At 44.0% G+C, this 21062-nt stretch overlaps 1 protein-coding gene across 2 annotated transcripts in view; it reads left to right on the top strand.

Annotated features, from left to right (window-relative positions):
• Positions 1-6025: 6025 nt before the first annotated feature.
• si:ch211-239f4.1 (EVI5-like protein) overlaps positions 6026-21062 on the top strand; it is a 46281-nt gene continuing 31244 nt past the window's right edge. For both annotated transcript variants that reach the window (XM_038271704.1, XM_038271703.1), the window contains exons 1-3: positions 6026-6283; positions 11533-11722; positions 12957-13181. In XM_038271704.1, coding sequence (XP_038127632.1) covers positions 6048-6283; positions 11533-11722; positions 12957-13181 — 651 coding nt within the window. In that variant the 5' untranslated portion in view covers positions 6026-6047. The remainder of the gene's footprint in view (positions 6284-11532; positions 11723-12956; positions 13182-21062) is intronic.

Here is a 21062-nt window from a genome sequence, read left to right as displayed (position 1 = left end):
AGCAAATGGACTGATCCAATATGGTGGACACTAGGGCTGCAACTAACGATTATTTTAAAAATCGATGAATCGGATGATTATTTTTTCGATTAATGGATGAATCGGACAAAAAATATTCTTTATATTAACCTCTTTATTCCAAAATAAACATTTTATTCAGAACAAACAAGCCCACAAGTACAGGTTGCTCATTAACTGTCCTGGTGCAATATGGAAAATAAATGTTAGTGTTAAAACTACGCAAACTTACATGAGAAATGTAGCTGTACATCCACAAAATATAGGCTACTTTGTTTCATAAAGTGCAAAAAAAGACATTTTTGTTTTTAAAAGCCTCTAAGGGGCTAAAACAATAGGCCCCCCCATTTCAACAAATGAGTTTTTTTTAGACTAGAAGAGTTCTGCCTTTTAAGACAGGAAAGTATAGCAGTTAAAGTTGCTACTTGAGAAAATACTGAACCATAGAGATAAAAATAGCCCTGTGATTCAAATTATAAATTGTATTTGGAATAAAAATGAGAGAACTAGGGGTGGTAAAAAACACATCCTCCAAAGACAGATATTTACATGGGAATGTGGCAGATAATTAATTGACATATTACTGATCTTGCTGGATTTTATTCTGCTTTACTTTCATAAATTGCAGGATCTTCTTTACTTTATCTTTGCCAGAAGATTTAAACTTTAAAAGCCTTGCCCTCATAATTTGCAAGTTAATTTATTTATAAAGTAAATATAAACGCTGCTTAAGCTAATTCAAATGAAATTAAAAGTAAAATAAGTAGCCAACCTTATCCCTGTCTGTAACCTACTAACACGGTAAGGAAAGCATCGGATGAGCTACCTGAGAAACTAACGTTACGTTTCCCCACTTTAAAACCAAACAAACATGGCCGCTCATCCTGCTGATCAGCTCTCTTAACTGCCATCGAAGGCTCCAACCTGTTTCCTTTTCAGGTGCTGCGTCATAACAGTGGTGCTTCCGTGCCATGTTCATTTGTTTTTACTAAAGTTGTGTGTTACGACTTTTTTCGCTTTACAAAGCACAGGCTGTCTGCGAACTGAGACGCAGTTTGCGGTATCGGTCATTAGAACAGTTGACGTTACTGCCTTTTGAAAACAGCCTTTGCTCACCTGCGGCGCTGGCTCGCTCTGCCGTATTTTTGTTTTCTTCCCACGTTTCAGTCAAGCGGCAGTGATGACGACGACGGCTGCGGATGACGCATTAATCGCGCGACACAACTAATCGATGATGAAATTCGTTGCCAACGCTTTTAAAAGTCGATTTTTATCGATTCGTTGTTGCAGTTCTAGTGGATACTGATGTGCACAAATAATGAATATCTGTATTAACCATCCATGGAAACAGAGTGTTTTGATCCCCCCCCCATGGTCAGGGCATAGAGCTTTGAATCCTGAGGTTGTGAGTTTGAGCCCCACTCCCCCAGCCTGTTACTCTGGGTCCCTGAGCAAGACCCTTAACCCCACTCTGTTCCCCCCTCTGTGCATTTCTCCATTGTGGGGCAATAAAAGGATTAAGACATTTTTCCTCATCAGTCGGGAGCAGAGTTACATCAATGTTTGTTTCAAGACAGATTTGGTGGTAAACTGTGGAAGGAAGGCAGAGATCACTGAGTGGAAGAGTAATAAACAACCTCCCTTCTATACAATGGTGGGCTTTGAGTAACATGGAGCGGCACGGTCACAGGGACGGTCCAGCCGCTGGATGCTGGGACAATGTGACCATTGGAAGGTGACATCACTGGGCAGCCTGGAGGCAAAGGATGCAGGCAGGAAGGGTCGCGCCCAAAAGAAGCAAACCTGTTCTTTCTGGATGGCGGCGCGGCTGAAACCTAATTTTTCTTTGCAAAGCTGGATTCACTCTGAAGAGATCAGAGCGTCAGCCTTCCAGTCCTTCCTGCCTCTGGCTGGCGGAACAGGCGGCCATCTTAGGCCTGGGTTACGCTCAGAAACCAGGTCGCAGTTAACGCAGATATGCCCTGCCCCCTTCCGCAGACACTCTGGGGCACCTCTCCAAGATTGTAGGTGACTGCAGACAGGAGGCCTCTGATTGGTCGATTCTACATCCGCTCCACACTATGCGTTTGGTCCCTAACGGCAGAAACTCTGGCTGTAGCTCCGCCCACAGCGCCTGGCTCACCTCGGACTCTATCCCAGACACTGTGCAGGACTCTAGTTTGTGGCTCTGAGCGACGGTCTGTTGCTTTGCACCCGAAGCCAAAACACGCAGCGCCACGGCTGGTCTTTGGGGAATGCTCACGGGTGAACTGTGCGTCGCCCGGCGCTGGATGAGCGGTTGTAGATGGCGAACAAGCTCATCAAACGGACGCCCACTATCCCAGCTATCCGTTGATTTGAACCTTTTGGGACTGACTATGTCCTGGATGACTGAGAATCTTCACCAGCAGCTTAATTAATTCCTATAAGCAAACCTTCTGCAGCCTTCAGGGTCATTATGATCAGCAGGAACAGCCTGCAGCAGAGAAAGACGAGGAGCTGTTGCTGTTCCACAGCTCTGCTGTTAAACAGCTTCTATTTTTAATTAAAAAAGGATTAAATAGTTCATATTGGAGATGCATTAGCATTTCCAATGATTTACTAATTTGGTCTAAAGATGGTGAGGATCGGTGACCCTGCAGAGTAAATAAACTCCTGAAGGTCGCTAATGAATCCAGTGAATATGGAGTTTAAAGAATATTAATTTCTGATGATCTATCACGTTCATTTCTCTCCCAAACGTAGCAGCTGATTCTAAGATTTGTGCCGTTTTTGTTTTTCTATCTTTATTTTAAACATCTTGAATTAAATAAAGCAAACTTTGTATTTTTCAGTGAGAAATGATTTTCTCGACCTGCGGCTCTGAGGAATCACAGCTTAGAGCAAATTAAATCGAACTGAAGCTGCTGCCGATGTGAGGAACCAACTATCCATGAGGCAGACGGGCGGTCTGCTTTTAAGAAGGCGGGGTTACATGATGTGAATTGGCAGCATAGAAATAAACTGAATAGAATTGAAGCACCCCCACCCCCCCGGCACACGGGGATGGGGGCCTTTAATCTGCTGCTGTCGACGGTTCAACATTTTGTCATTGTTTTCAGTCCCTGCAGCGGGTTGAAGTGAGGTAAAGCTGCGCCTGATGGGAGCAAACGCCCGCCGCCCGGCTGCTGCTGTTCTATAAAGACGATCTGCTTTTTTTAGATAAAAACACCCGATTGAAGCTGCATTGGTTGATGATGCTTTATAAAACCAGCTGCAGCGTTGGTGGGTGTCTAGTTGAGGGAGGCTGCGGCGGATGAATGTCGCCGTGGCGTTTCTCCCACGCCGCCCCATAGATGGTTATGATGCTGCTGACCTTGGCTTCCCTCCCCTGCAGGCTGTGGCTCTACTTTGTGTCTTATCTCCTATTTTACCGTTTATTTTATGATAATCAGCTTTTCCATCAACATCTATTGACTGTTTCCTAATAAAAAGTTCTTTATCATAATATCTGGTTGGGCAATAAAGACGTTATTCAGTTTTATTAGTTCTAGGTTCTTAAATTGATATTTCTTTTACACTGTGGAAGAACATGGTTGTGTTGCAGAGCTGATTGCCAGATCGTTCGTTAACATGTTTCCATGCTTTATTTACACCCCCCCCACCCGCAACGACCGCCGGCGACCTGTTGTAAAGCGTTTACAACTAATAACTCTGGATGCATGAAAATGGTAAAATGTTTTAGCAATATAGATGTTACTGCTGCTCTTGCATCAAAATAGTTTTCCAAAAAAATCAGAAATTGCCAGATTAGTCTTAGAAGGAGGTTTTTCGACTCGCAAACAAAAAGCACTCGTGGAGAATTTTCTAGTTTCAAAAAGGGGTGTTTTCTTTACTTATAAAAATAACAGAAATATTCTCAGAGTTGACTTACAAAAAATTCAAATGTAAAGTTTGGTGATGTGTGGAAAAACTGTTGCTCTCCTTCAAACCATCAATCAGATCCTCATCAGCTGCTTCTACCTGTTAATCCCAGCAGGAGGCGCACTGACAGGAGGAGGGTCAAAGCAAAACCAACAAATAAGCAAATAAGCAATATCTCTACCATTCACACAACCTCAGATCTTTAACATTAATCATTTGGCAAAAATTAAATTAATCTAATTCTTAATGGGCTCCAACATCCCAGCCCCTAATTGTTAGCCTAGCCTAGCCCAAAATAACAATTACAAAAATAATATTCACAGGAGCCTAGCATCTAGCAAAAACATCACATAAACTTAATCCTTTTGTCCATAAATGTTACGTAGAGCTTCTCAACATTTCTAATGCTTAAAGCAGTTTATGGCAAAGCTTAGAAAGTCTTATTCCATCCAGCTGCCTCCATTAAAAGAATAGAGTTTATCTACTGGTCTGTGGATGACGTTGGCTTTGGTTTTAACCAAAACGCTTCTAACAAAACCTTTAGAAATCATTGGAAAGATTAGATTCTGCACATTTCAACCACAAAGATCGTTTAATGGACACAGCGAGCAGAAAAGCACAATTAGAACAGATATAGCAGCAGGTCAGAATGTAAACATGACAAAGCAGTAGGCTTGTCAAAAGTATCGATACTTAAACGTTGTATCCAGATACAATACTCTTTTTTTTGTATCGATACAGTGCTACCACCAGTGGCACCTAAGCAGTCATTCATCTAAAGTGCAGAATAGAGGAAAATGCACTTTCTGAATAATTCTACGCACTTTTCAGTTTCAGACTTTTTTCTGTAACAGCTGCAGCTGCTGAGAATTATTTTTGTTTCTTAGTCGGTTTGGCTAGCGTCATTGTTATGTGTGCAAAGCATAGCCAAGGAAGGAACACTTACTTTTAATTTTATACGTTTTTTTTATCAAGCTTGCTTAATATTGTGCACAGCATACAACCTCAAAATATTGTTCTTATTGTTTATTGTATTTATTTATTGTATTTTAATTATTAATCAAAATATTTCTGTAGAATTTTGGAGTCTGTTTTTATCCTTGTGGAATCGAAAATGGTTTCGAGTATCGAATATTTTCCTTAGTATCGTATCGAGTTGAAAAGTTTAGTATCTTGACAACCCTACAAAGCAGCCGCAGCGACGTCCGTCTGAAGGCGCCCAGAAGCCGTTTCATTAATCCAATCTTCAATTGTTTAAACTCCATTTAATCCATCAGGGTCCACAGAATGAAAGCAATCCAGCATTTTAGTAATAAAATATTCCAGATAAGAAAAGTTAGCTGGTCATAAATAATCCTCAGCGTTTGATTCTTTCATCATCAGTCCTGCTCTCACTGCATCACTTGGATTCAATAAATCAAAGTTTCTCTGTTGTAAAGCTTTAATAAATGAAGCAATGAATCTGATTCAAAGCATCGTTTATTTTTTATGGATATTTTCATAAAACGATAAAAACCTAGCTAGCTGCAGTGTTCAGTTTAGCCGTATAGCGTTATGGTCCGGCCTCCAGAACCGCCATGGATAACCGTCTCTGACCGAAGGAGGAATCTGTTTATCTCACTGAATTATTTTATATTAACTAAAGAATTGTGATGTTTTTAATTTAGTAGAAACTATGGAATGAGAAACAGTTTGTTTTGTATTTGAAGGTGAAGCAGCTGAGATGGAGCAGCGCTAGGGATGCTAGTGATGCTAGTGATGATAACGCTGCTTTTTGTGGCTGTTTTAATGAACTCGTGTATAAAGATTGGTCTGAATGTCTGTAGAATGTTTAATTGAAGGAAATATTTCTATTTATTGATCAAATGTTTTCTCATTTGTAATGAAATATTTATTCATTAACATCAAATAGCTGCAAATAATCAAATCTCTCTTTAAATGATCAACCTTTACCTCTAACTGCCATATTTAGTTTTTATTTTAACGCCTGTCTCTCTCTGTATCCATGCCAGGTTGAAGGCTTTCTGATCCCATTGGCTGAGAGGCCCAGCAGCCGTCCAATCAGGAGACAGAGGGCCGCCGTCTCTCCGTGCCCACGCCGTGCTCCCCGCTCCCCCCGCCGCATCATGTCCATCCCCAGCAGCAGCCCAGAGAGGGAGAGCTCCTCTGGGGTTCAGCTCGACTGTCCCTCCTCTCCCCCCGGCATGGAGGCAGACCCCCCATCAACAGGCAGCCCAGTGCTCACCCCAGACTCTTCCTCCCATGATGCATTGCTCTCTGCAGCGGCAGCCTCTCCTGCAGACTCTGAGAATCTGAGCCCAGATGAGCTGGAGCTGCTGGCCAAACTGGAGGAACAGAACAGGTAACACTGGTGCAGAGCTGCTTCACCTGACTGACTGTAGAGAAGCTGCTTCACCTGACTGACTGTAGAGAAGCTGCTTCACCTGACTGACTGTAGAGAAGCTGCTTCACCTGACTGACTGTAGAGAAGCTGCTTCACCAGCTGACTGTAGAGAAGCTGCTTCACCTGACTGACTGTAGAGAAGCTGCTTCACCTGACTGACTGTAGAGAAGCTGCTTCACCTGACTGACTGTAGAGAAGCTGCTTCACCTGACTGACTGTAGAGAAGCTGCTTCACCTGACTGACTGTAGAGAAGCTGCTTCACCTGACTGACTGTAGAGAAGCTGCTTCACCAGCTGACTGTAGAGAAGCTGCTTCACCTGACTGACTGTAGAGAAGCTGCTTCACCTGACTGACTGTAGAGAAGCTGCTTCACCTGACTGACTGTAGAGAAGCTGCTTCACCTGACTGACTGTAGAGAAGCTGCTTCACCAGCTGACTGTAGAGAAGCTGCTTCACCTGACTGACTGTAGAGAAGCTGCTTCACCTGACTGACTGTAGAGAAGCTGCTTCACCAGCTGACTGTAGAGAAGCTGCTTCACCTGACTGACTGTAGAGAAGCTGCTTCACCTGACTGACTGTAGAGAAGCTGCTTCACCAGCTGACTGTAGAGAAGCTGCTTCACCAGCTGACTGTAGAGAAGCTGCTTCACCAGCTGACTGTAGAGAAGCTGCTTCACCTGACTGACTGTAGAGAAGCTGCTTCACCTGACTGACTGTAGAGAAGCTGCTTCACCTGACTGACTGTAGAGAAGCTGCTTCACCTGACTGACTGTAGAGAAGCTGCTTCACCTGACTGACTGTAGAGAAGCTGCTTCACCAGCTGACTGTAGAGAAGCTGCTTCACCTGACTGACTGTAGAGAAGCTGCTTCACCTGACTGACTGTAGAGAAGCTGCTTCACCTGACTGACTGTAGAGAAGCTGCTTCACCTGACTGACTGTAGAGAAGCTGCTTCACCTGACTGACTGTAGAGAAGCTGCTTCACCTGACTGACTGTAGAGAAGCTGCTTCACCAGCTGACTGTAGAGAAGCTGCTTCACCTGACTGACTGTAGAGAAGCTGCTTCACCTGACTGACTGTAGAGAAGCTGCTTCACCTGACTGACTGTAGAGAAGCTGCTTCACCTGACTGACTGTAGAGAAGCTGCTTCACCAGCTGACTGTAGAGAAGCTGCTTCACCTGACTGACTGTAGAGAAGCTGCTTCACCTGACTGACTGTAGAGAAGCTGCTTCACCAGCTGACTGTAGAGAAGCTGCTTCACCTGACTGACTGTAGAGAAGCTGCTTCACCTGACTGACTGTAGAGAAGCTGCTTCACCAGCTGACTGTAGAGAAGCTGCTTCACCAGCTGACTGTAGAGAAGCTGCTTCACCAGCTGACTGTAGAGAAGCTGCTTCACCTGACTGACTGTAGAGAAGCTGCTTCACCTGACTGACTGTAGAGAAGCTGCTTCACCTGACTGACTGTAGAGAAGCTGCTTCACCTGACTGACTGTAGAGAAGCTGCTTCACCTGACTGACTGTAGAGAAGCTGCTTCACCTGACTGACTGTAGAGAAGCTGCTTCACCTGAAAGACTGTAGAGAAGCTGCTTCACCAGCTGACTGTAGAGAAGCTGCTTCACCTGACTGACTGTAGAGAAGCTGCTTCACCAGCTGACTGTAGAGAAGCTGCTTCACCTGACTGACTGTAGAGAAGCTGCTTCACCTGACTGACTGTAGAGAAGCTGCTTCACCTGACTGACTGTAGAGAAGCTGCTTCACCTGACTGACTGTAGAGAAGCTGCTTCACCTGACTGACTGTAGAGAAGCTGCTTCACCAGCTGACTGTAGAGAAGCTGCTTCACCTGACTGACTGTAGAGAAGCTGCTTCACCTGACTGACTGTAGAGAAGCTGCTTCACCTGACTGACTGTAGAGAAGCTGCTTCACCTGACTGACTGTAGAGAAGCTGCTTCACCAGCTGACTGTAGAGAAGCTGCTTCACCTGACTGACTGTAGAGAAGCTGCTTCACCTGACTGACTGTAGAGAAGCTGCTTCACCTGACTGACTGTAGAGAAGCTGCTTCACCAGCTGACTGTAGAGAAGCTGCTTCACCTGACTGACTGTAGAGAAGCTGCTTCACCAGCTGACTGTAGAGAAGCTGCTTCACCTGACTGACTGTAGAGAAGCTGCTTCACCTGACTGACTGTAGAGAAGCTGCTTCACCTGACTGACTGTAGAGAAGCTGCTTCACCAGCTGACTGTAGAGAAGCTGCTTCACCAGCTGACTGTAGAGAAGCTGCTTCACCTGACTGACTGTAGAGAAGCTGCTTCACCAGCTGACTGTAGAGAAGCTGCTTCACCTGACTGACTGTAGAGAAGCTGCTTCACCTGACTGACTGTAGAGAAGCTGCTTCACCTGACTGACTGTAGAGAAGCTGCTTCACCTGACTGACTGTAGAGAAGCTGCTTCACCTGACTGACTGTAGAGAAGCTGCTTCACCTGACTGACTGTAGAGAAGCTGCTTCACCTGACTGACTGTAGAGAAGCTGCTTCACCTGACTGACTGTAGAGAAGCTGCTTCACCAGCTGACTGTAGAGAAGCTGCTTCACCTGACTGACTGTAGAGAAGCTGCTTCACCTGACTGACTGTAGAGAAGCTGCTTCACCTGACTGACTGTAGAGAAGCTGCTTCACCAGCTGACTGTAGAGAAGCTGCTTCACCTGACTGACTGTAGAGAAGCTGCTTCACCAGCTGACTATAGAGAAGCTGCTTCACCTGACTGACTGTAGAGAAGCTGCTTCACCAGCTGACTGTAGAGAAGCTGCTTCACCTGACTGACTGTAGAGAAGCTGCTTCACCTGACTGACTGTAGAGAAGCTGCTTCACCAGCTGACTGTAGAGAAGCTGCTTCACCTGACTGACTGTAGAGAAGCTGCTTCACCAGCTGACTATAGAGAAGCTGCTTCACCTGACTGACTGTAGAGAAGCTGCTTCACCTGACTGACTGTAGAGAAGCTGCTTCACCTGACTGACTGTAGAGAAGCTGCTTCACCTGACTGACTGTAGAGAAGCTGCTTCACCTGACTGACTGTAGAGAAGCTGCTTCACCAGCTGACTGTAGAGAAGCTGCTTCACCTGACTGACTGTAGAGAAGCTGCTTCACCTGACTGACTGTAGAGAAGCTGCTTCACCTGACTGACTGTAGAGAAGCTGCTTCACCTGACTGACTGTAGAGAAGCTGCTTCACCTGACTGACTGTAGAGAAGCTGCTTCACCAGCTGACTATAGAGAAGCTGCTTCACCTGACTGACTGTAGAGAAGCTGCTTCACCTGACTGACTGTAGAGAAGCTGCTTCACCTGACTGACTGTAGAGAAGCTGCTTCACCAGCTGACTGTAGAGAAGCTGCTTCACCTGACTGACTGTAGAGAAGCTGCTTCACCAGCTGACTGTAGAGAAGCTGCTTCACCTGACTGACTGTAGAGAAGCTGCTTCACCAGCTGACTATAGAGAAGCTGCTTCACCAGCTGACTATAGAGAAGCTGCTTCACCTGACTGACTGTAGAGAAGCTGCTTCACCTGACTGACTGTAGAGAAGCTGCTTCACCTGACTGACTGTAGAGAAGCTGCTTCACCAGCTGACTGTAGAGAAGCTGCTTCACCTGACTGACTGTAGAGAAGCTGCTTCACCTGACTGACTGTAGAGAAGCTGCTTCACCTGACTGACTGTAGAGAAGCTGCTTCACCTGACTGACTGTAGAGAAGCTGCTTCACCAGCTGACTGTAGAGAAGCTGCTTCACCTGACTGACTGTAGAGAAGCTGCTTCACCAGCTGACTGTAGAGAAGCTGCTTCACCTGACTGACTGTAGAGAAGCTGCTTCACCTGACTGACTGTAGAGAAGCTGCTTCACCAGCTGACTGTAGAGAAGCTGCTTCACCTGACTGACTGTAGAGAAGCTGCTTCACCAGCTGACTGTAGAGAAGCTGCTTCACCTGACTGACTGTAGAGAAGCTGCTTCACCTGACTGACTGTAGAGAAGCTGCTTCACCTGACTGACTGTAGAGAAGCTGCTTCACCAGCTGACTGTAGAGAAGCTGCTTCACCTGACTGACTGTAGAGAAGCTGCTTCACCTGACTGACTGTAGAGAAGCTGCTTCACCTGACTGACTGTAGAGAAGCTGCTTCACCTGACTGACTGTAGAGAAGCTGCTTCACCAGCTGACTATAGAGAAGCTGCTTCACCTGACTGACTGTAGAGAAGCTGCTTCACCTGACTGACTGTAGAGAAGCTGCTTCACCAGCTGACTATAGAGAAGCTGCTTCACCTGACTGACTGTAGAGAAGCTGCTTCACCTGACTGACTGTAGAGAAGCTGCTTCACCTGACTGACTGTAGAGAAGCTGCTTCACCTGACTGACTGTAGAGAAGCTGCTTCACCTGACTGACTGTAGAGAAGCTGCTTCACCTGACTGACTGTAGAGAAGCTGCTTCACCAGCTGACTGTAGAGAAGCTGCTTCACCTGACTGACTGTAGAGAAGCTGCTTCACCTGACTGACTGTAGAGAAGCTGCTTCACCTGACTGACTGTAGAGAAGCTGCTTCACCTGACTGACTGTAGAGAAGCTGCTTCACCTGACTGACTGTAGAGAAGCTGCTTCACCTGACTGGACGCTCATTTCTAACATCACACAGCTTTGCTTTGGTCTTTTTATTTCAAGTCCCCGCCGCCTTTCTTCTCCTTTAAATCCTGTTTCTACTGTTCAGTCACATGTGGAGGAAGAGAGACGGATTCCCCTCATAAACATCCCCTAGAGCTCAATCCTTAGCTGAACCACCAGCTTTACCCGCCGTTAAATAAGTCCAGAGAATCCAGCAGTAGGTCAGGGAGATGAACCATAAACCAACCAGACAGCTGAAAGGTTTCATTAGTATTTCAGATTTTATGGATGTTAAGACTAGAACTCCCACAGCCGCCATTTTGACGGTTCTGGGATTTTAAAGGGAAAGAACTATATTTAAAATTATTCTTATGTTGCTCGTGTTAACTAACTTTCAAGTCAAGTTCTTCCTTTAAAAGAAGTTAATTGGATATTAAGCACTTATAATCTGATAATGTGATATTTATTTGTCTTATTGTGTCTCTGGTTTTGCATCCTTCTGCATAGTTTTGTTCTGTTAGTAGGTTTTATGCTTGTTTTGGTGAATAACGTGTTCTGCATGCAGGCTGCTGGAAGCTGATTCCAAGTCCATGAGGTCAATGAGCGGCTCACGGCGCAACAGCGGCTCCTCGCTGGTGTCCAGCTCCTCCGCTTCCTCCAACCTGTCGCACTTTGAGGAAGACACCTGGATCTTATGGGGTCGGATCGTTAATGAGTGGGAGGAGTGGAGACGCAAGAAGGACAAACTCCTCAAGGTGAGTTCTGGTTTTCAGGGCAGAAAGAACTTTGAATAAAGGCAAGAAATCAGGCAAACATAGAAGATATTTCAGGAGAACATAGAGTCTAAAAATGTGAGGTTAGCTAGTTAACGATAGATCAGCAGGCTTTTACACCTTGGAGCATCACATCTTCAGGCTTTGCGTGGCGCCGGGGAAATTCAGACTCTCTGAGGCGCCATTTCCTGCATTTTGAACTTTGTGTCTTTGTTCCAACACCTTTCACCTGATTATGGGAAGCATGTGTCCTTGAGTAGAGGTGGAAATTCCATAAGGAAGACTTGAGATCATTTTTAGGGCCAATATTATGTTTCATAATAGAAACAATCAGAAAGTCTGACGCTACGTTCAGACTAGACGCCATCAAAGGATCTCCTGCTGCTTCATTTCTGATGCTCGTCCACATTAAGGTGAGACGTCCAGATGCAGGAGAGCGGCTTTGCTCTGAACGCCAAGGTCCCCGCCCTCGACTGCCACCCATCACTCATTGCACCCGACCCCTTTGGCCCCTCCTACAGGTGGTGAGCCCATTGGAAGGGGAGCCATGTTTCAGGCTGTGCCCTGCTGGGGTCCATGGGTGAAAGCCCTCCCACCAGGCGCTAGGGTTAGGGTTAGACCCGCGTCCGTACGAGGGAACAGTACGTCCATTTGTTTCGCTCATCATAAGGGGCTGCTCTTTGTTTGGTCATCTGTCCGTCTTCGGTGACCCTACTAGGGGCCGCCACCAACAGGAGGGGAAAACCCTGGAGAGGCGAGCGGGCCTGAGGCAGCTGCTGCTGGGGATTCCCAGTGACAGCGCAGCGCCGGTATGTGGGGGTCTGAGCGGCTCCCACAGAGAAATAATCTTTGAAGGCAGGATGGTAATCTGGATGAACTGACTGCACAGACCATGTTTTCAGGAGGACTTTCTCACTTCAACATAGATTCTAACTACTTTCTACCCGCTGATCACAGCTAATATAGCCGCCATTGTTCCAGGCAGAGAAAGGATAGGGTAGCTCCGCCCACCGCGCATCAGACCCACTTTACCACTAGAGCTTTGCAGCTAGAGCAGCAAAGATGCTTCAGCAGCGCATCAGAACTAAACTGGTAAAGCATCAGAAATGAAGCAGCACGCGCGTTTCTGCTGCTTTCGGTCTGATGAACGTAGCTTTATTGTTTGAGATGTTCCAAATGAGGAATGAAGAACCGTTCCACCTCTTCTGTTCTCCAGGAGTTGATAAGGAAAGGCATTCCCCATCATTTCCGTGCCATCGTTTGGCAACTGCTGGGCAACGCCACGGACATGCCGGTGAAGAACCAGTACTCGGAGCTGCTGAAGATGTCGTCTCCCTGTGAGAAGCTAATCCGCAGGGACATCGCCCGCACCTACCCGGAGCACGAGTTCTTCAAAGGCCAGGACAGCCTGGGTCAGGAGGTCCTCTTCAACGTCATGAAGGTGAGCGCCGCACCTTTCCGTTCAGAGGTTTAACGTTTGGGAAACGGTTTCCAGTCTGGATGTTGGTGACGTTTGTTCAACACATCAAAGGTCTTCAGATCCCTAATCTTTATTTTCTCATCCAGCAATCCCAGCTGAAGCTTGGTTACTTTAAGTTACGCACCATCACATAAAAAAATACAGACGGTAAAATAAAATATATTACAGTTAAAAACAGCAAGGACAATAATATACAAGAATAATTATTGAAACACCCAGATTTAAACATCTAAACTAGCTTAAACTTCTTCATGTAACAACTGAGCTGTTAAAAAATGAGTTTCATGTGTCGCAGCTAATATACGCAGCGGTTGAAATCAGAATCCTTTCCTTTCCCATTGAGTTGCGTCCCAGTGTTCACGGGGATGGACGTCTGTGTCTTCGGCAGGCGTAGAGCTAACAGAACTGGCAGCGTTGCGAGGCAAGGGCTCAAACATGGACGGCTGGAAGCCTTCTACACCAAACCAAGCTTCTGCCACTACTATAACCTACTAGCACTAAGCTAGCTTACTTTTGCTGTCGCCTTTTTGGAAACACAGGAAGGAGCAATCAGCTAAGTGAGCTTAGTGCTTGGAAAAAATCTTTCATTCCTTTAGAGACAGCATGAAAAGTCAGCTGAGTACAAAACATAGAGAGGAAAACAAGAAGAAAAGGGACAAGAAGAGAGGGACACAACCTAGAACAGATAATGGATGTCTATTCTATTAACATTTCTACATCTGGAGAATGGCTCTGTTCTATGTGTTGTCTTCTCACTTCAGAGGGGCCCCCTGCCTGTCTTTGCCCAGGGCCCCATATTTCCTAAATCTGCCCCTGATCCTGTTCAAATGTTGCATCATTAAGTTTAAAGAAAGTGTTAAATGCTCCATCTTTGTATCGTTTCCTCTTTGACCTGGATTATTTTTCAGGTCCTAAACAAGCATCCATTCTGGAAAACAAAACTTGTTTTATTCATGCAATATTTACTACTTTATTCTCTTTAAACTTTTTCTTAATGGCCTAATTTAAGAATAAAAACAGGAGCTTTACAGCATGAAGTCTGCTGCGTTACTTTCTCCGTCATGTTTAGATCTAGATTAAAAGGACTGCAGGGCTCAGCCGACTGTCTGCTAATTATTTGATTCCTCCTGCAGGTCAGGAAATGGAAACCGATATCTGGAATTTGCATCATCCCTCCTCTCTGTTCAGCATCACTTTATTTAAAGACGGATTAACACACAGCTCCATTTAGAAACATCTACTGTAAAACTGTTTGTTGGAGCTATTTATTCTTTATTTCTTTATCCATTTGAATTGTGTTAATTCCTAAACTTATATATTTTTTGTATTATTTACAGACTTAATTTATAGGTTAATTGTTGCATTTTTGTGCATCTATTTTTTGTTGTTTTATTATTTTTCTTTATTTATTTTATGTAAAACAGGAAGAAATGTGGACGGTCCACTTTCTATATTTGTAGGAGCCTGGTAAGGACCAGCAGGCATTTGGGTTAGGGCCCTATGGGTTTTTACCAGTGCAAGAGAGGTGACAGAGCAAGGAAAGTGTGAACTCTGTAATGTGACAAAATATAGGAAATAAATCAACTAAACATCTACAAGTTTGGACTTCCACTTCTTTTGCCTGCGTCAAGAAAACGTGACCCCAGTGCCTATAGTGGCTTATTGGAATTTTATTGGATGTTTGGTTTGACAAACAATTGCCACTACAATCAAGTAAAAACCCCCCTGTGGATCAAGTAAAAACACCCTGTGGAACAAGTAAGGAACCAGCCCATGGACTAAAAGGAATACCTCATCAATCAACATGCTGGATTTATGGATCTCAAGGATTCCCTTCAAACAAAAGGTTTTGGATCATCTTTGATTAAATCAAGCGACTTGATGCGTCAGACTTGGATGGACACGTCACTCATTCATCAAGCTGGTATGTGACAATATTGTTCAAGCTATAAAGGAAAATAGTGAAACTACTGGAGTTTAAAGACATTATTTCACTCCAAAGACTGATGAGATGAGTCTGATGTAACAAATTGATGCGTAATTGGATCAAGCCGTGAGCCGACGCCCATCATGGAAATGTTTGTTCACAAGAATCAATCTCTTTAAACAAAGAGATACGTTTGTGCTTTTCCTTGTGGATTATTCGTGGACTATGACGCTTTAAATGTTTGAAATGATTCAAAGAATCTGCAAAAATGTCTGATGTAAAGAGCAAAGAGGATGACACCCAGACGTCACAAAACAAAAGAACCATCAAATTTACACAAAAGGGTTTGGAGTTTTATATAAAAACATGTCAAGAAAAACGAAGTTTAAAGTGTAAACAAGCTTCAAAATGTATGGAGAAAATCTCTGCATTAATGACCTCACAAGAAAATGTTGAGAAAGTGGCTTCTGACTTTGCAAAGTTTATTAAATGCTATCAAGACGCAACTGATTTACACAAATCACTTTTAGGTTTGCCGTTGCCAGAAGAAGAAGTAAAAAGACAAACTGTGTATTTTCAGTCTAAGGTGACGACTTTCTCTGATTTTGTGGACAATGTAAAGGTTTGGTTGACAGAAGCAGGAAATCCATATATGGAACAGAAAAACTATGTTGATGATCAGGTTGTTAAAGATCCTGATGAAATAAATCCTGAAGACAGTGTTTCTAATATTACAAGCATAAAGCCACGTTCAAAAACATCTTCACAGCAGTCTCGGGCTTCATCCACCTCTTCTGCACGCATCAAAGCTGCGGCTGAAAAGGCAGCGCTGATGGAGAGACTCGCCGCGTTGGACAGAAAACATCTGATCGAAGCTCAAGAGGAAAACCTGAGAAGAGAAAAGTTAGACCTGGAAACAGAGTTGGCAGCAACTAACGCAAAACTTAATGTATTAAAAATAAATTCAGTTGCTAGTTCTAAACAATCTGATGGGATGAACTCTTATTTTGAAAGAGCCCAAGGAAAGCACACGCCCCTGCTAAATCCTCTCGCTGATGAGTTTGTTCTGAAAGAAAAAGAAAAGTCTTCATCCAACTTCCCTGTTGTCAGACTTAAACAAGGAGAGAGACAACTTCAAATGGATCAGATGAGAGTTAAAGTTGATTCTTCAACTCAAGCAACAGAGCAGACGCAACTTCAATCTCCTCCTTTGACTGAGAACTGTCAGAATGATATTGTGAACATCATGCAAAGACAAAATGACATTGCAGCTTTACTAGTAAAACAAAACTTATCGTCTGTTCTCCCATCCAGAAACATCCCTGTGTTTGATGGGGACCCCCTACAGTACAGATCATTTATGAATGCCTTTGAGAACGGAGTGGAGGCTAAAACTGACAACTGCAGCGACTGTTTGCACTTCCTAGAGCAGTTCACCAGGGGGCGGCCTAAAGATCTCGTGCATAGTTGTCAACACTTAGCTTCTGAGGAAGGTTATTTCAAAGCCAAATATCTTCTTGAAGAACATTTTGGAAATGAAAATAAAATAACTTCTGCGTATATGGAGAAGATTATGAGTTGGACACCAATAAAAGGGGATGATGTGAAAAGTCTACAATCATTCTCTCTTTTTCTTCAAGGTTGTTCAAATCTGACACAACAAATTGTTTACATGAAGGAGTTGGATTTACCTTCAAATATGAGAACAATTGTCCTGAAACTTCCATATAAACTGAGGGAAAAATGGAGAGTTACTGCTTATGAGCTACAGGAGCAAACTGGTCACCGAGCGTTGTTTACTGATCTGGTTGCTTTCATAACAAAGGAAGTAAAAGTAGCATCAGATCCAGTGTTTGGCAACATCCAAGACCCACCAACAGGGAACAACTCCAAAGTTCCAAGTTACAGCAAGCAAAGAAAAAAGGGAAGCAGTTTTGCCACTAATGTCAGCACAATTCCAGAAGCCAGAACTCACTCAACTGAAAACAGGACCAAGTCTACTGTTCTTCACAGCTGCTTGTTTTGTTTACAAAGAAATCATCTACTGGAAAACTGTTTGCAGTTTAAAGCTAAAATGCATCGGGACAAGTTGACTTTCATTAAACAAAAGGGGATTTGTTTCGGTTGTCTGAAAGTTGGTCACACAAGCAAAGACTGCAGGAGTCGTTTGGATTGCAATGTGTGTCACCAAAAGCATCCAGGGGTTCTTCACAGCCAGGAGCCTCTTCAGAACAAATCCAACAGACAACAAGGTCTCATGTCAACTTCTCAACTGCAACCACCCAGACATGTGGGCATATTGGGGCCGGTCATGATGATAATGCTGTTTTTTCTATTGTTGCAGTTAAAGTTAAAAGTCAAAAGAGCAACAAAGTTGTGCAAACTTATGCATTTCTTGATCCAGGAAGTTCAGGTACGTTCTGTACAGAAACTCTGGCAAAAAGTCTGAACTTAAAGGGCAAAAGAACAAATATTCTGCTGAGAACAATGAGTCAAAATAAGATTGTTAATGTACAAGTTTTGTCTGGTTTGGAAATCTCTGAATTGGAAACAAATGATTTCATAGAGCTACCAGATGTTTTGACTCAAAGTACCATGCCAGTTTCTACATTGAATATTCCCCAGCAAAAGGACATTGATCAGTGGCCTCATCTTAAACCTGTTAAGCTTCATAGCATCAATGCAGATGTGGAACTACTGATAGGAACTGATGCTTCAAATGTTTTAGAGCCCTGGGAGGTGATCAACAGTGTGGATGGTGGGCCTTATGCTGTAAAAACTAAAGTTGGCTGGGTCATAAATGGTCCCCTGCACACTAGAAGCCACAGCAGAAATAGAAATGTCTGCACTGCTGTGACAGCCAACAGGATCTCTGTTGAGCATCTTGAAGAAATGCTGATCAAACAGTACAATCATGATTTTAACGAAAGATCATCAGAGGAGAAAACTGAAATGTCTAGAGAGGATTTGCATTTCATGAACATTGTCAATAACTTTACAAAACTTATTAAAAGTCATTATAATATTGACCTACCTTTCAGGAGTGAAAGCCCCAGCTTTCCAAATAACATCTGTGTTGCAGAGCAGCGCCTCCAGAGCCTCAGAAGGAGATTTGAAAAGGATGCTGAGTACAAGGAGGAATACACTGCATGTGTAAACAACATGCTGCAGCAAGGACATGCTGAGGCTGTACCAGCAGAGGAGCTACAGAAAGGTAATGGACAACTGTGGTACATTCCTCATCATGGAGTGAATCATCCCACAAAAGGAAAGTAGAGGGTTGTATTTGATTGTGGATCAACCTACAAAGGAGCATCACTGAACAGTCAGCTTTTACAGGGACCTGACCTCACAAACTCTCTGGTTGGAGTTCTCATCAGATTTAGAAAAGAGCCTGTTGCACTAATGGCTGACATTAATGCCATGTTTCACCAAGTTTATGTCTCTGAAAAACATGTCAACTTCCTCCGTTTCCTGTGGTGGCATCATGGTGACACATCAAAACCTGCACAGGAGTTCAGGATGTTGGTTCATTTGTTTGGAGCAGTGTCTTCACCCAGCTGTGCAAATTATGCTCTGCAAAGAACTGCTGATGATAACGCACAACAGTTTCCAGCTGAAGTGGTTGATACTATCAAAAATAACTTTTATGTGGATGACTGTTTAAAATCTGTTCCCACAGAAGAAGATGCAATTCACATGGTGAAGAGGCTGACGGACCTCTGCTCTAAGGGAGGATTCGTGCTCTCAAAATGGGTAAGCAACAGTCGCACAGTGCTCATGTCCATTCCAGAGGAAAGGAGAGCAAAAGAAATTAAGAATCTGGATTTGGACACAGATGAACTTCCGGTCGAGAGAGTACTGGGTTTACAGTGGAGCATTGAAACAGATGAGTTCAAGTTCAGAACCTCTGTGCAGGACCGCCCACAGACCAGAAGGGGCATTTTGTCTGTGGTTAGTTCACTATATGATCCCTTGGGAATCCTAGCTCCCTTCAGTATGCCAGCTAAACTGCTGCTACAAGAACTTTGTCGACAAAACTTGAAGTGGGATGAAGTTATTCCCCATTCTCTTTGTAGGAAGTGGCTCGACTGGCTGGAGGACCTCCAGCTGATCTCCAGTTTTAAGGTGGATCGTTGCATCAAACCAAGCTGCATCAGGAAACCAGACAAAGCACAACTTCATCATTTCTCTGACGCAAGTCAAGACGGCTATGGAACAGTGTCATATTTAAAACTGGAAAAGAATAACATCTCACATGTTGCTTTCATTCTAGGAAAAGCAAGAGTTGCTCCTAAGAAGCAAACAACAATCCCCAGGTTGGAACTGACCGCTGCTGTTCTTGCTGTCCGAGTCAATAAACTGCTGCAAAAGGAGCTGCAAATACAATTGGAAAAACCTGTTTTCTGGACTGATAGTACAACAGTACTAAAATACATCTCCAGTGAAACCAGAAGATTTCACACCTTTGTTGCAAACAGAATCTCTGTCATCCAAGAAGCAACAGATGTGAATCAGTGGAGATATGTTTCCTCCAAGGAAAATCCTGCAGATGATGCATCCAGAGGCATGAGAGCTGAGGAGTTCATTAAATGCAGGAGATGGATAAATGGGCCTGAATTTCTCCACAGATCAGAAGAGGAATGGCCTAAACTGGATGTGGATCACCATGCAATTCCTGCAGATGACCCAGAGGTCAAAAGGGACCTAGCCGTGAGTGTTCTTGTGAAGGAGTCACAAAATCCTACAAGCTATCTGATTGATTATTTTTCATCTTGGACAAAGCTTAAAACCTCTGTTGCCTGGTTTTTAAAGCTGAAAAACATTCTGATGCTGTTGCAACAGAAAAGGAAGGAGTTTGCTGCTGCAGACCTAAATAAAAATGAACCAGAAAAGCAAAACAAAGCCCTAGACAAGCAGATAGACAGATTCAAGACCACTCTGAAGAAAGAAAATCTGACTCCTGAAGACTTGGCCAAGGCAGAACTAGCCATTATTCAGTTTGCACAACAACAGAAATTTACAACTGAACTGGCTTTAATCACCAGGGGCCTTAAAGCAGTCTCTAAGAGAAGTTCTTTATACAAACTCGACCCAGTATTGGATGCTGGAGTCCTCAGAGTGGGTGGCAGGTTGAATAAATCAGCCATGCCTGTCGAAACAAAGCATCCTGCAATTTTGACAAAGGATATGCATGTGTCTACACTGATTTTACGCCATATTCGTCAACACTTGGGACATGCAGGAAGAGCTCATATGCTGTCAAGATTAAGACAAAAATACTGGATAATAAATGCTAATTCAGCTGCCAGAAAAATCATTTCTCACTGTGTTGTTTGCAGGTGTAACAGAGGAAAGTTTATTGAACAAAAGATGGCAGATCTGCCAGAAGAAAGAGTCCTGCCAGCCACCGCTCCTTTTACAAATGTTGGAGTGGATTACTTTGGTCCTGTAAGTGTTAAAAGAGGAAGAAGCCTCCTGAAAAGGTATGGAGTTCTGTTCACTTGTTTCACCAGCCGTGCAGTGCATCTGGAAATGGCCTACACCCTCGATACAGATTCCTGTATAAATGCAGTCCGCAGGTTCATCTGTAGAAGAGGCCCAGTTTCCACCATCAGATCTGACAATGCCACAAATTTTGTTGGTGCAAATCGAGAGCTGAAAGAGAGTTTAGCTGAACTGAATCATGCTAAAATTCAAAATGCTTTTGTGCAGGATGGAATTAAATGGAACTTTAACATCCCAGCAGCCTCTCACCAAGGTGGAGTTTGGGAGCGTCTGATTCGTTCCATAAGAAGTATTTTGGTTTCAGTTCTTAAAGAGCAAGTTTTGGATGATGAAGGGCTTCAAACAATTTTTTGTGAAGTTGAAGCCATATTAAACGACAGACCCATCACTAAAGTTTCCGATGACTC

This window comes from Cyprinodon tularosa, unplaced genomic scaffold (genome assembly GCF_016077235.1).
Source record: "Cyprinodon tularosa strain WSP-4 unplaced genomic scaffold, ASM1607723v1 ctg807, whole genome shotgun sequence".
Lineage (NCBI taxonomy): Eukaryota > Metazoa > Chordata > Actinopteri > Cyprinodontiformes > Cyprinodontidae > Cyprinodon > Cyprinodon tularosa.
The sequence above is the reverse complement of the archived record's forward strand: the minus strand, read 5'-3'. Positions and strand labels throughout refer to the sequence as shown.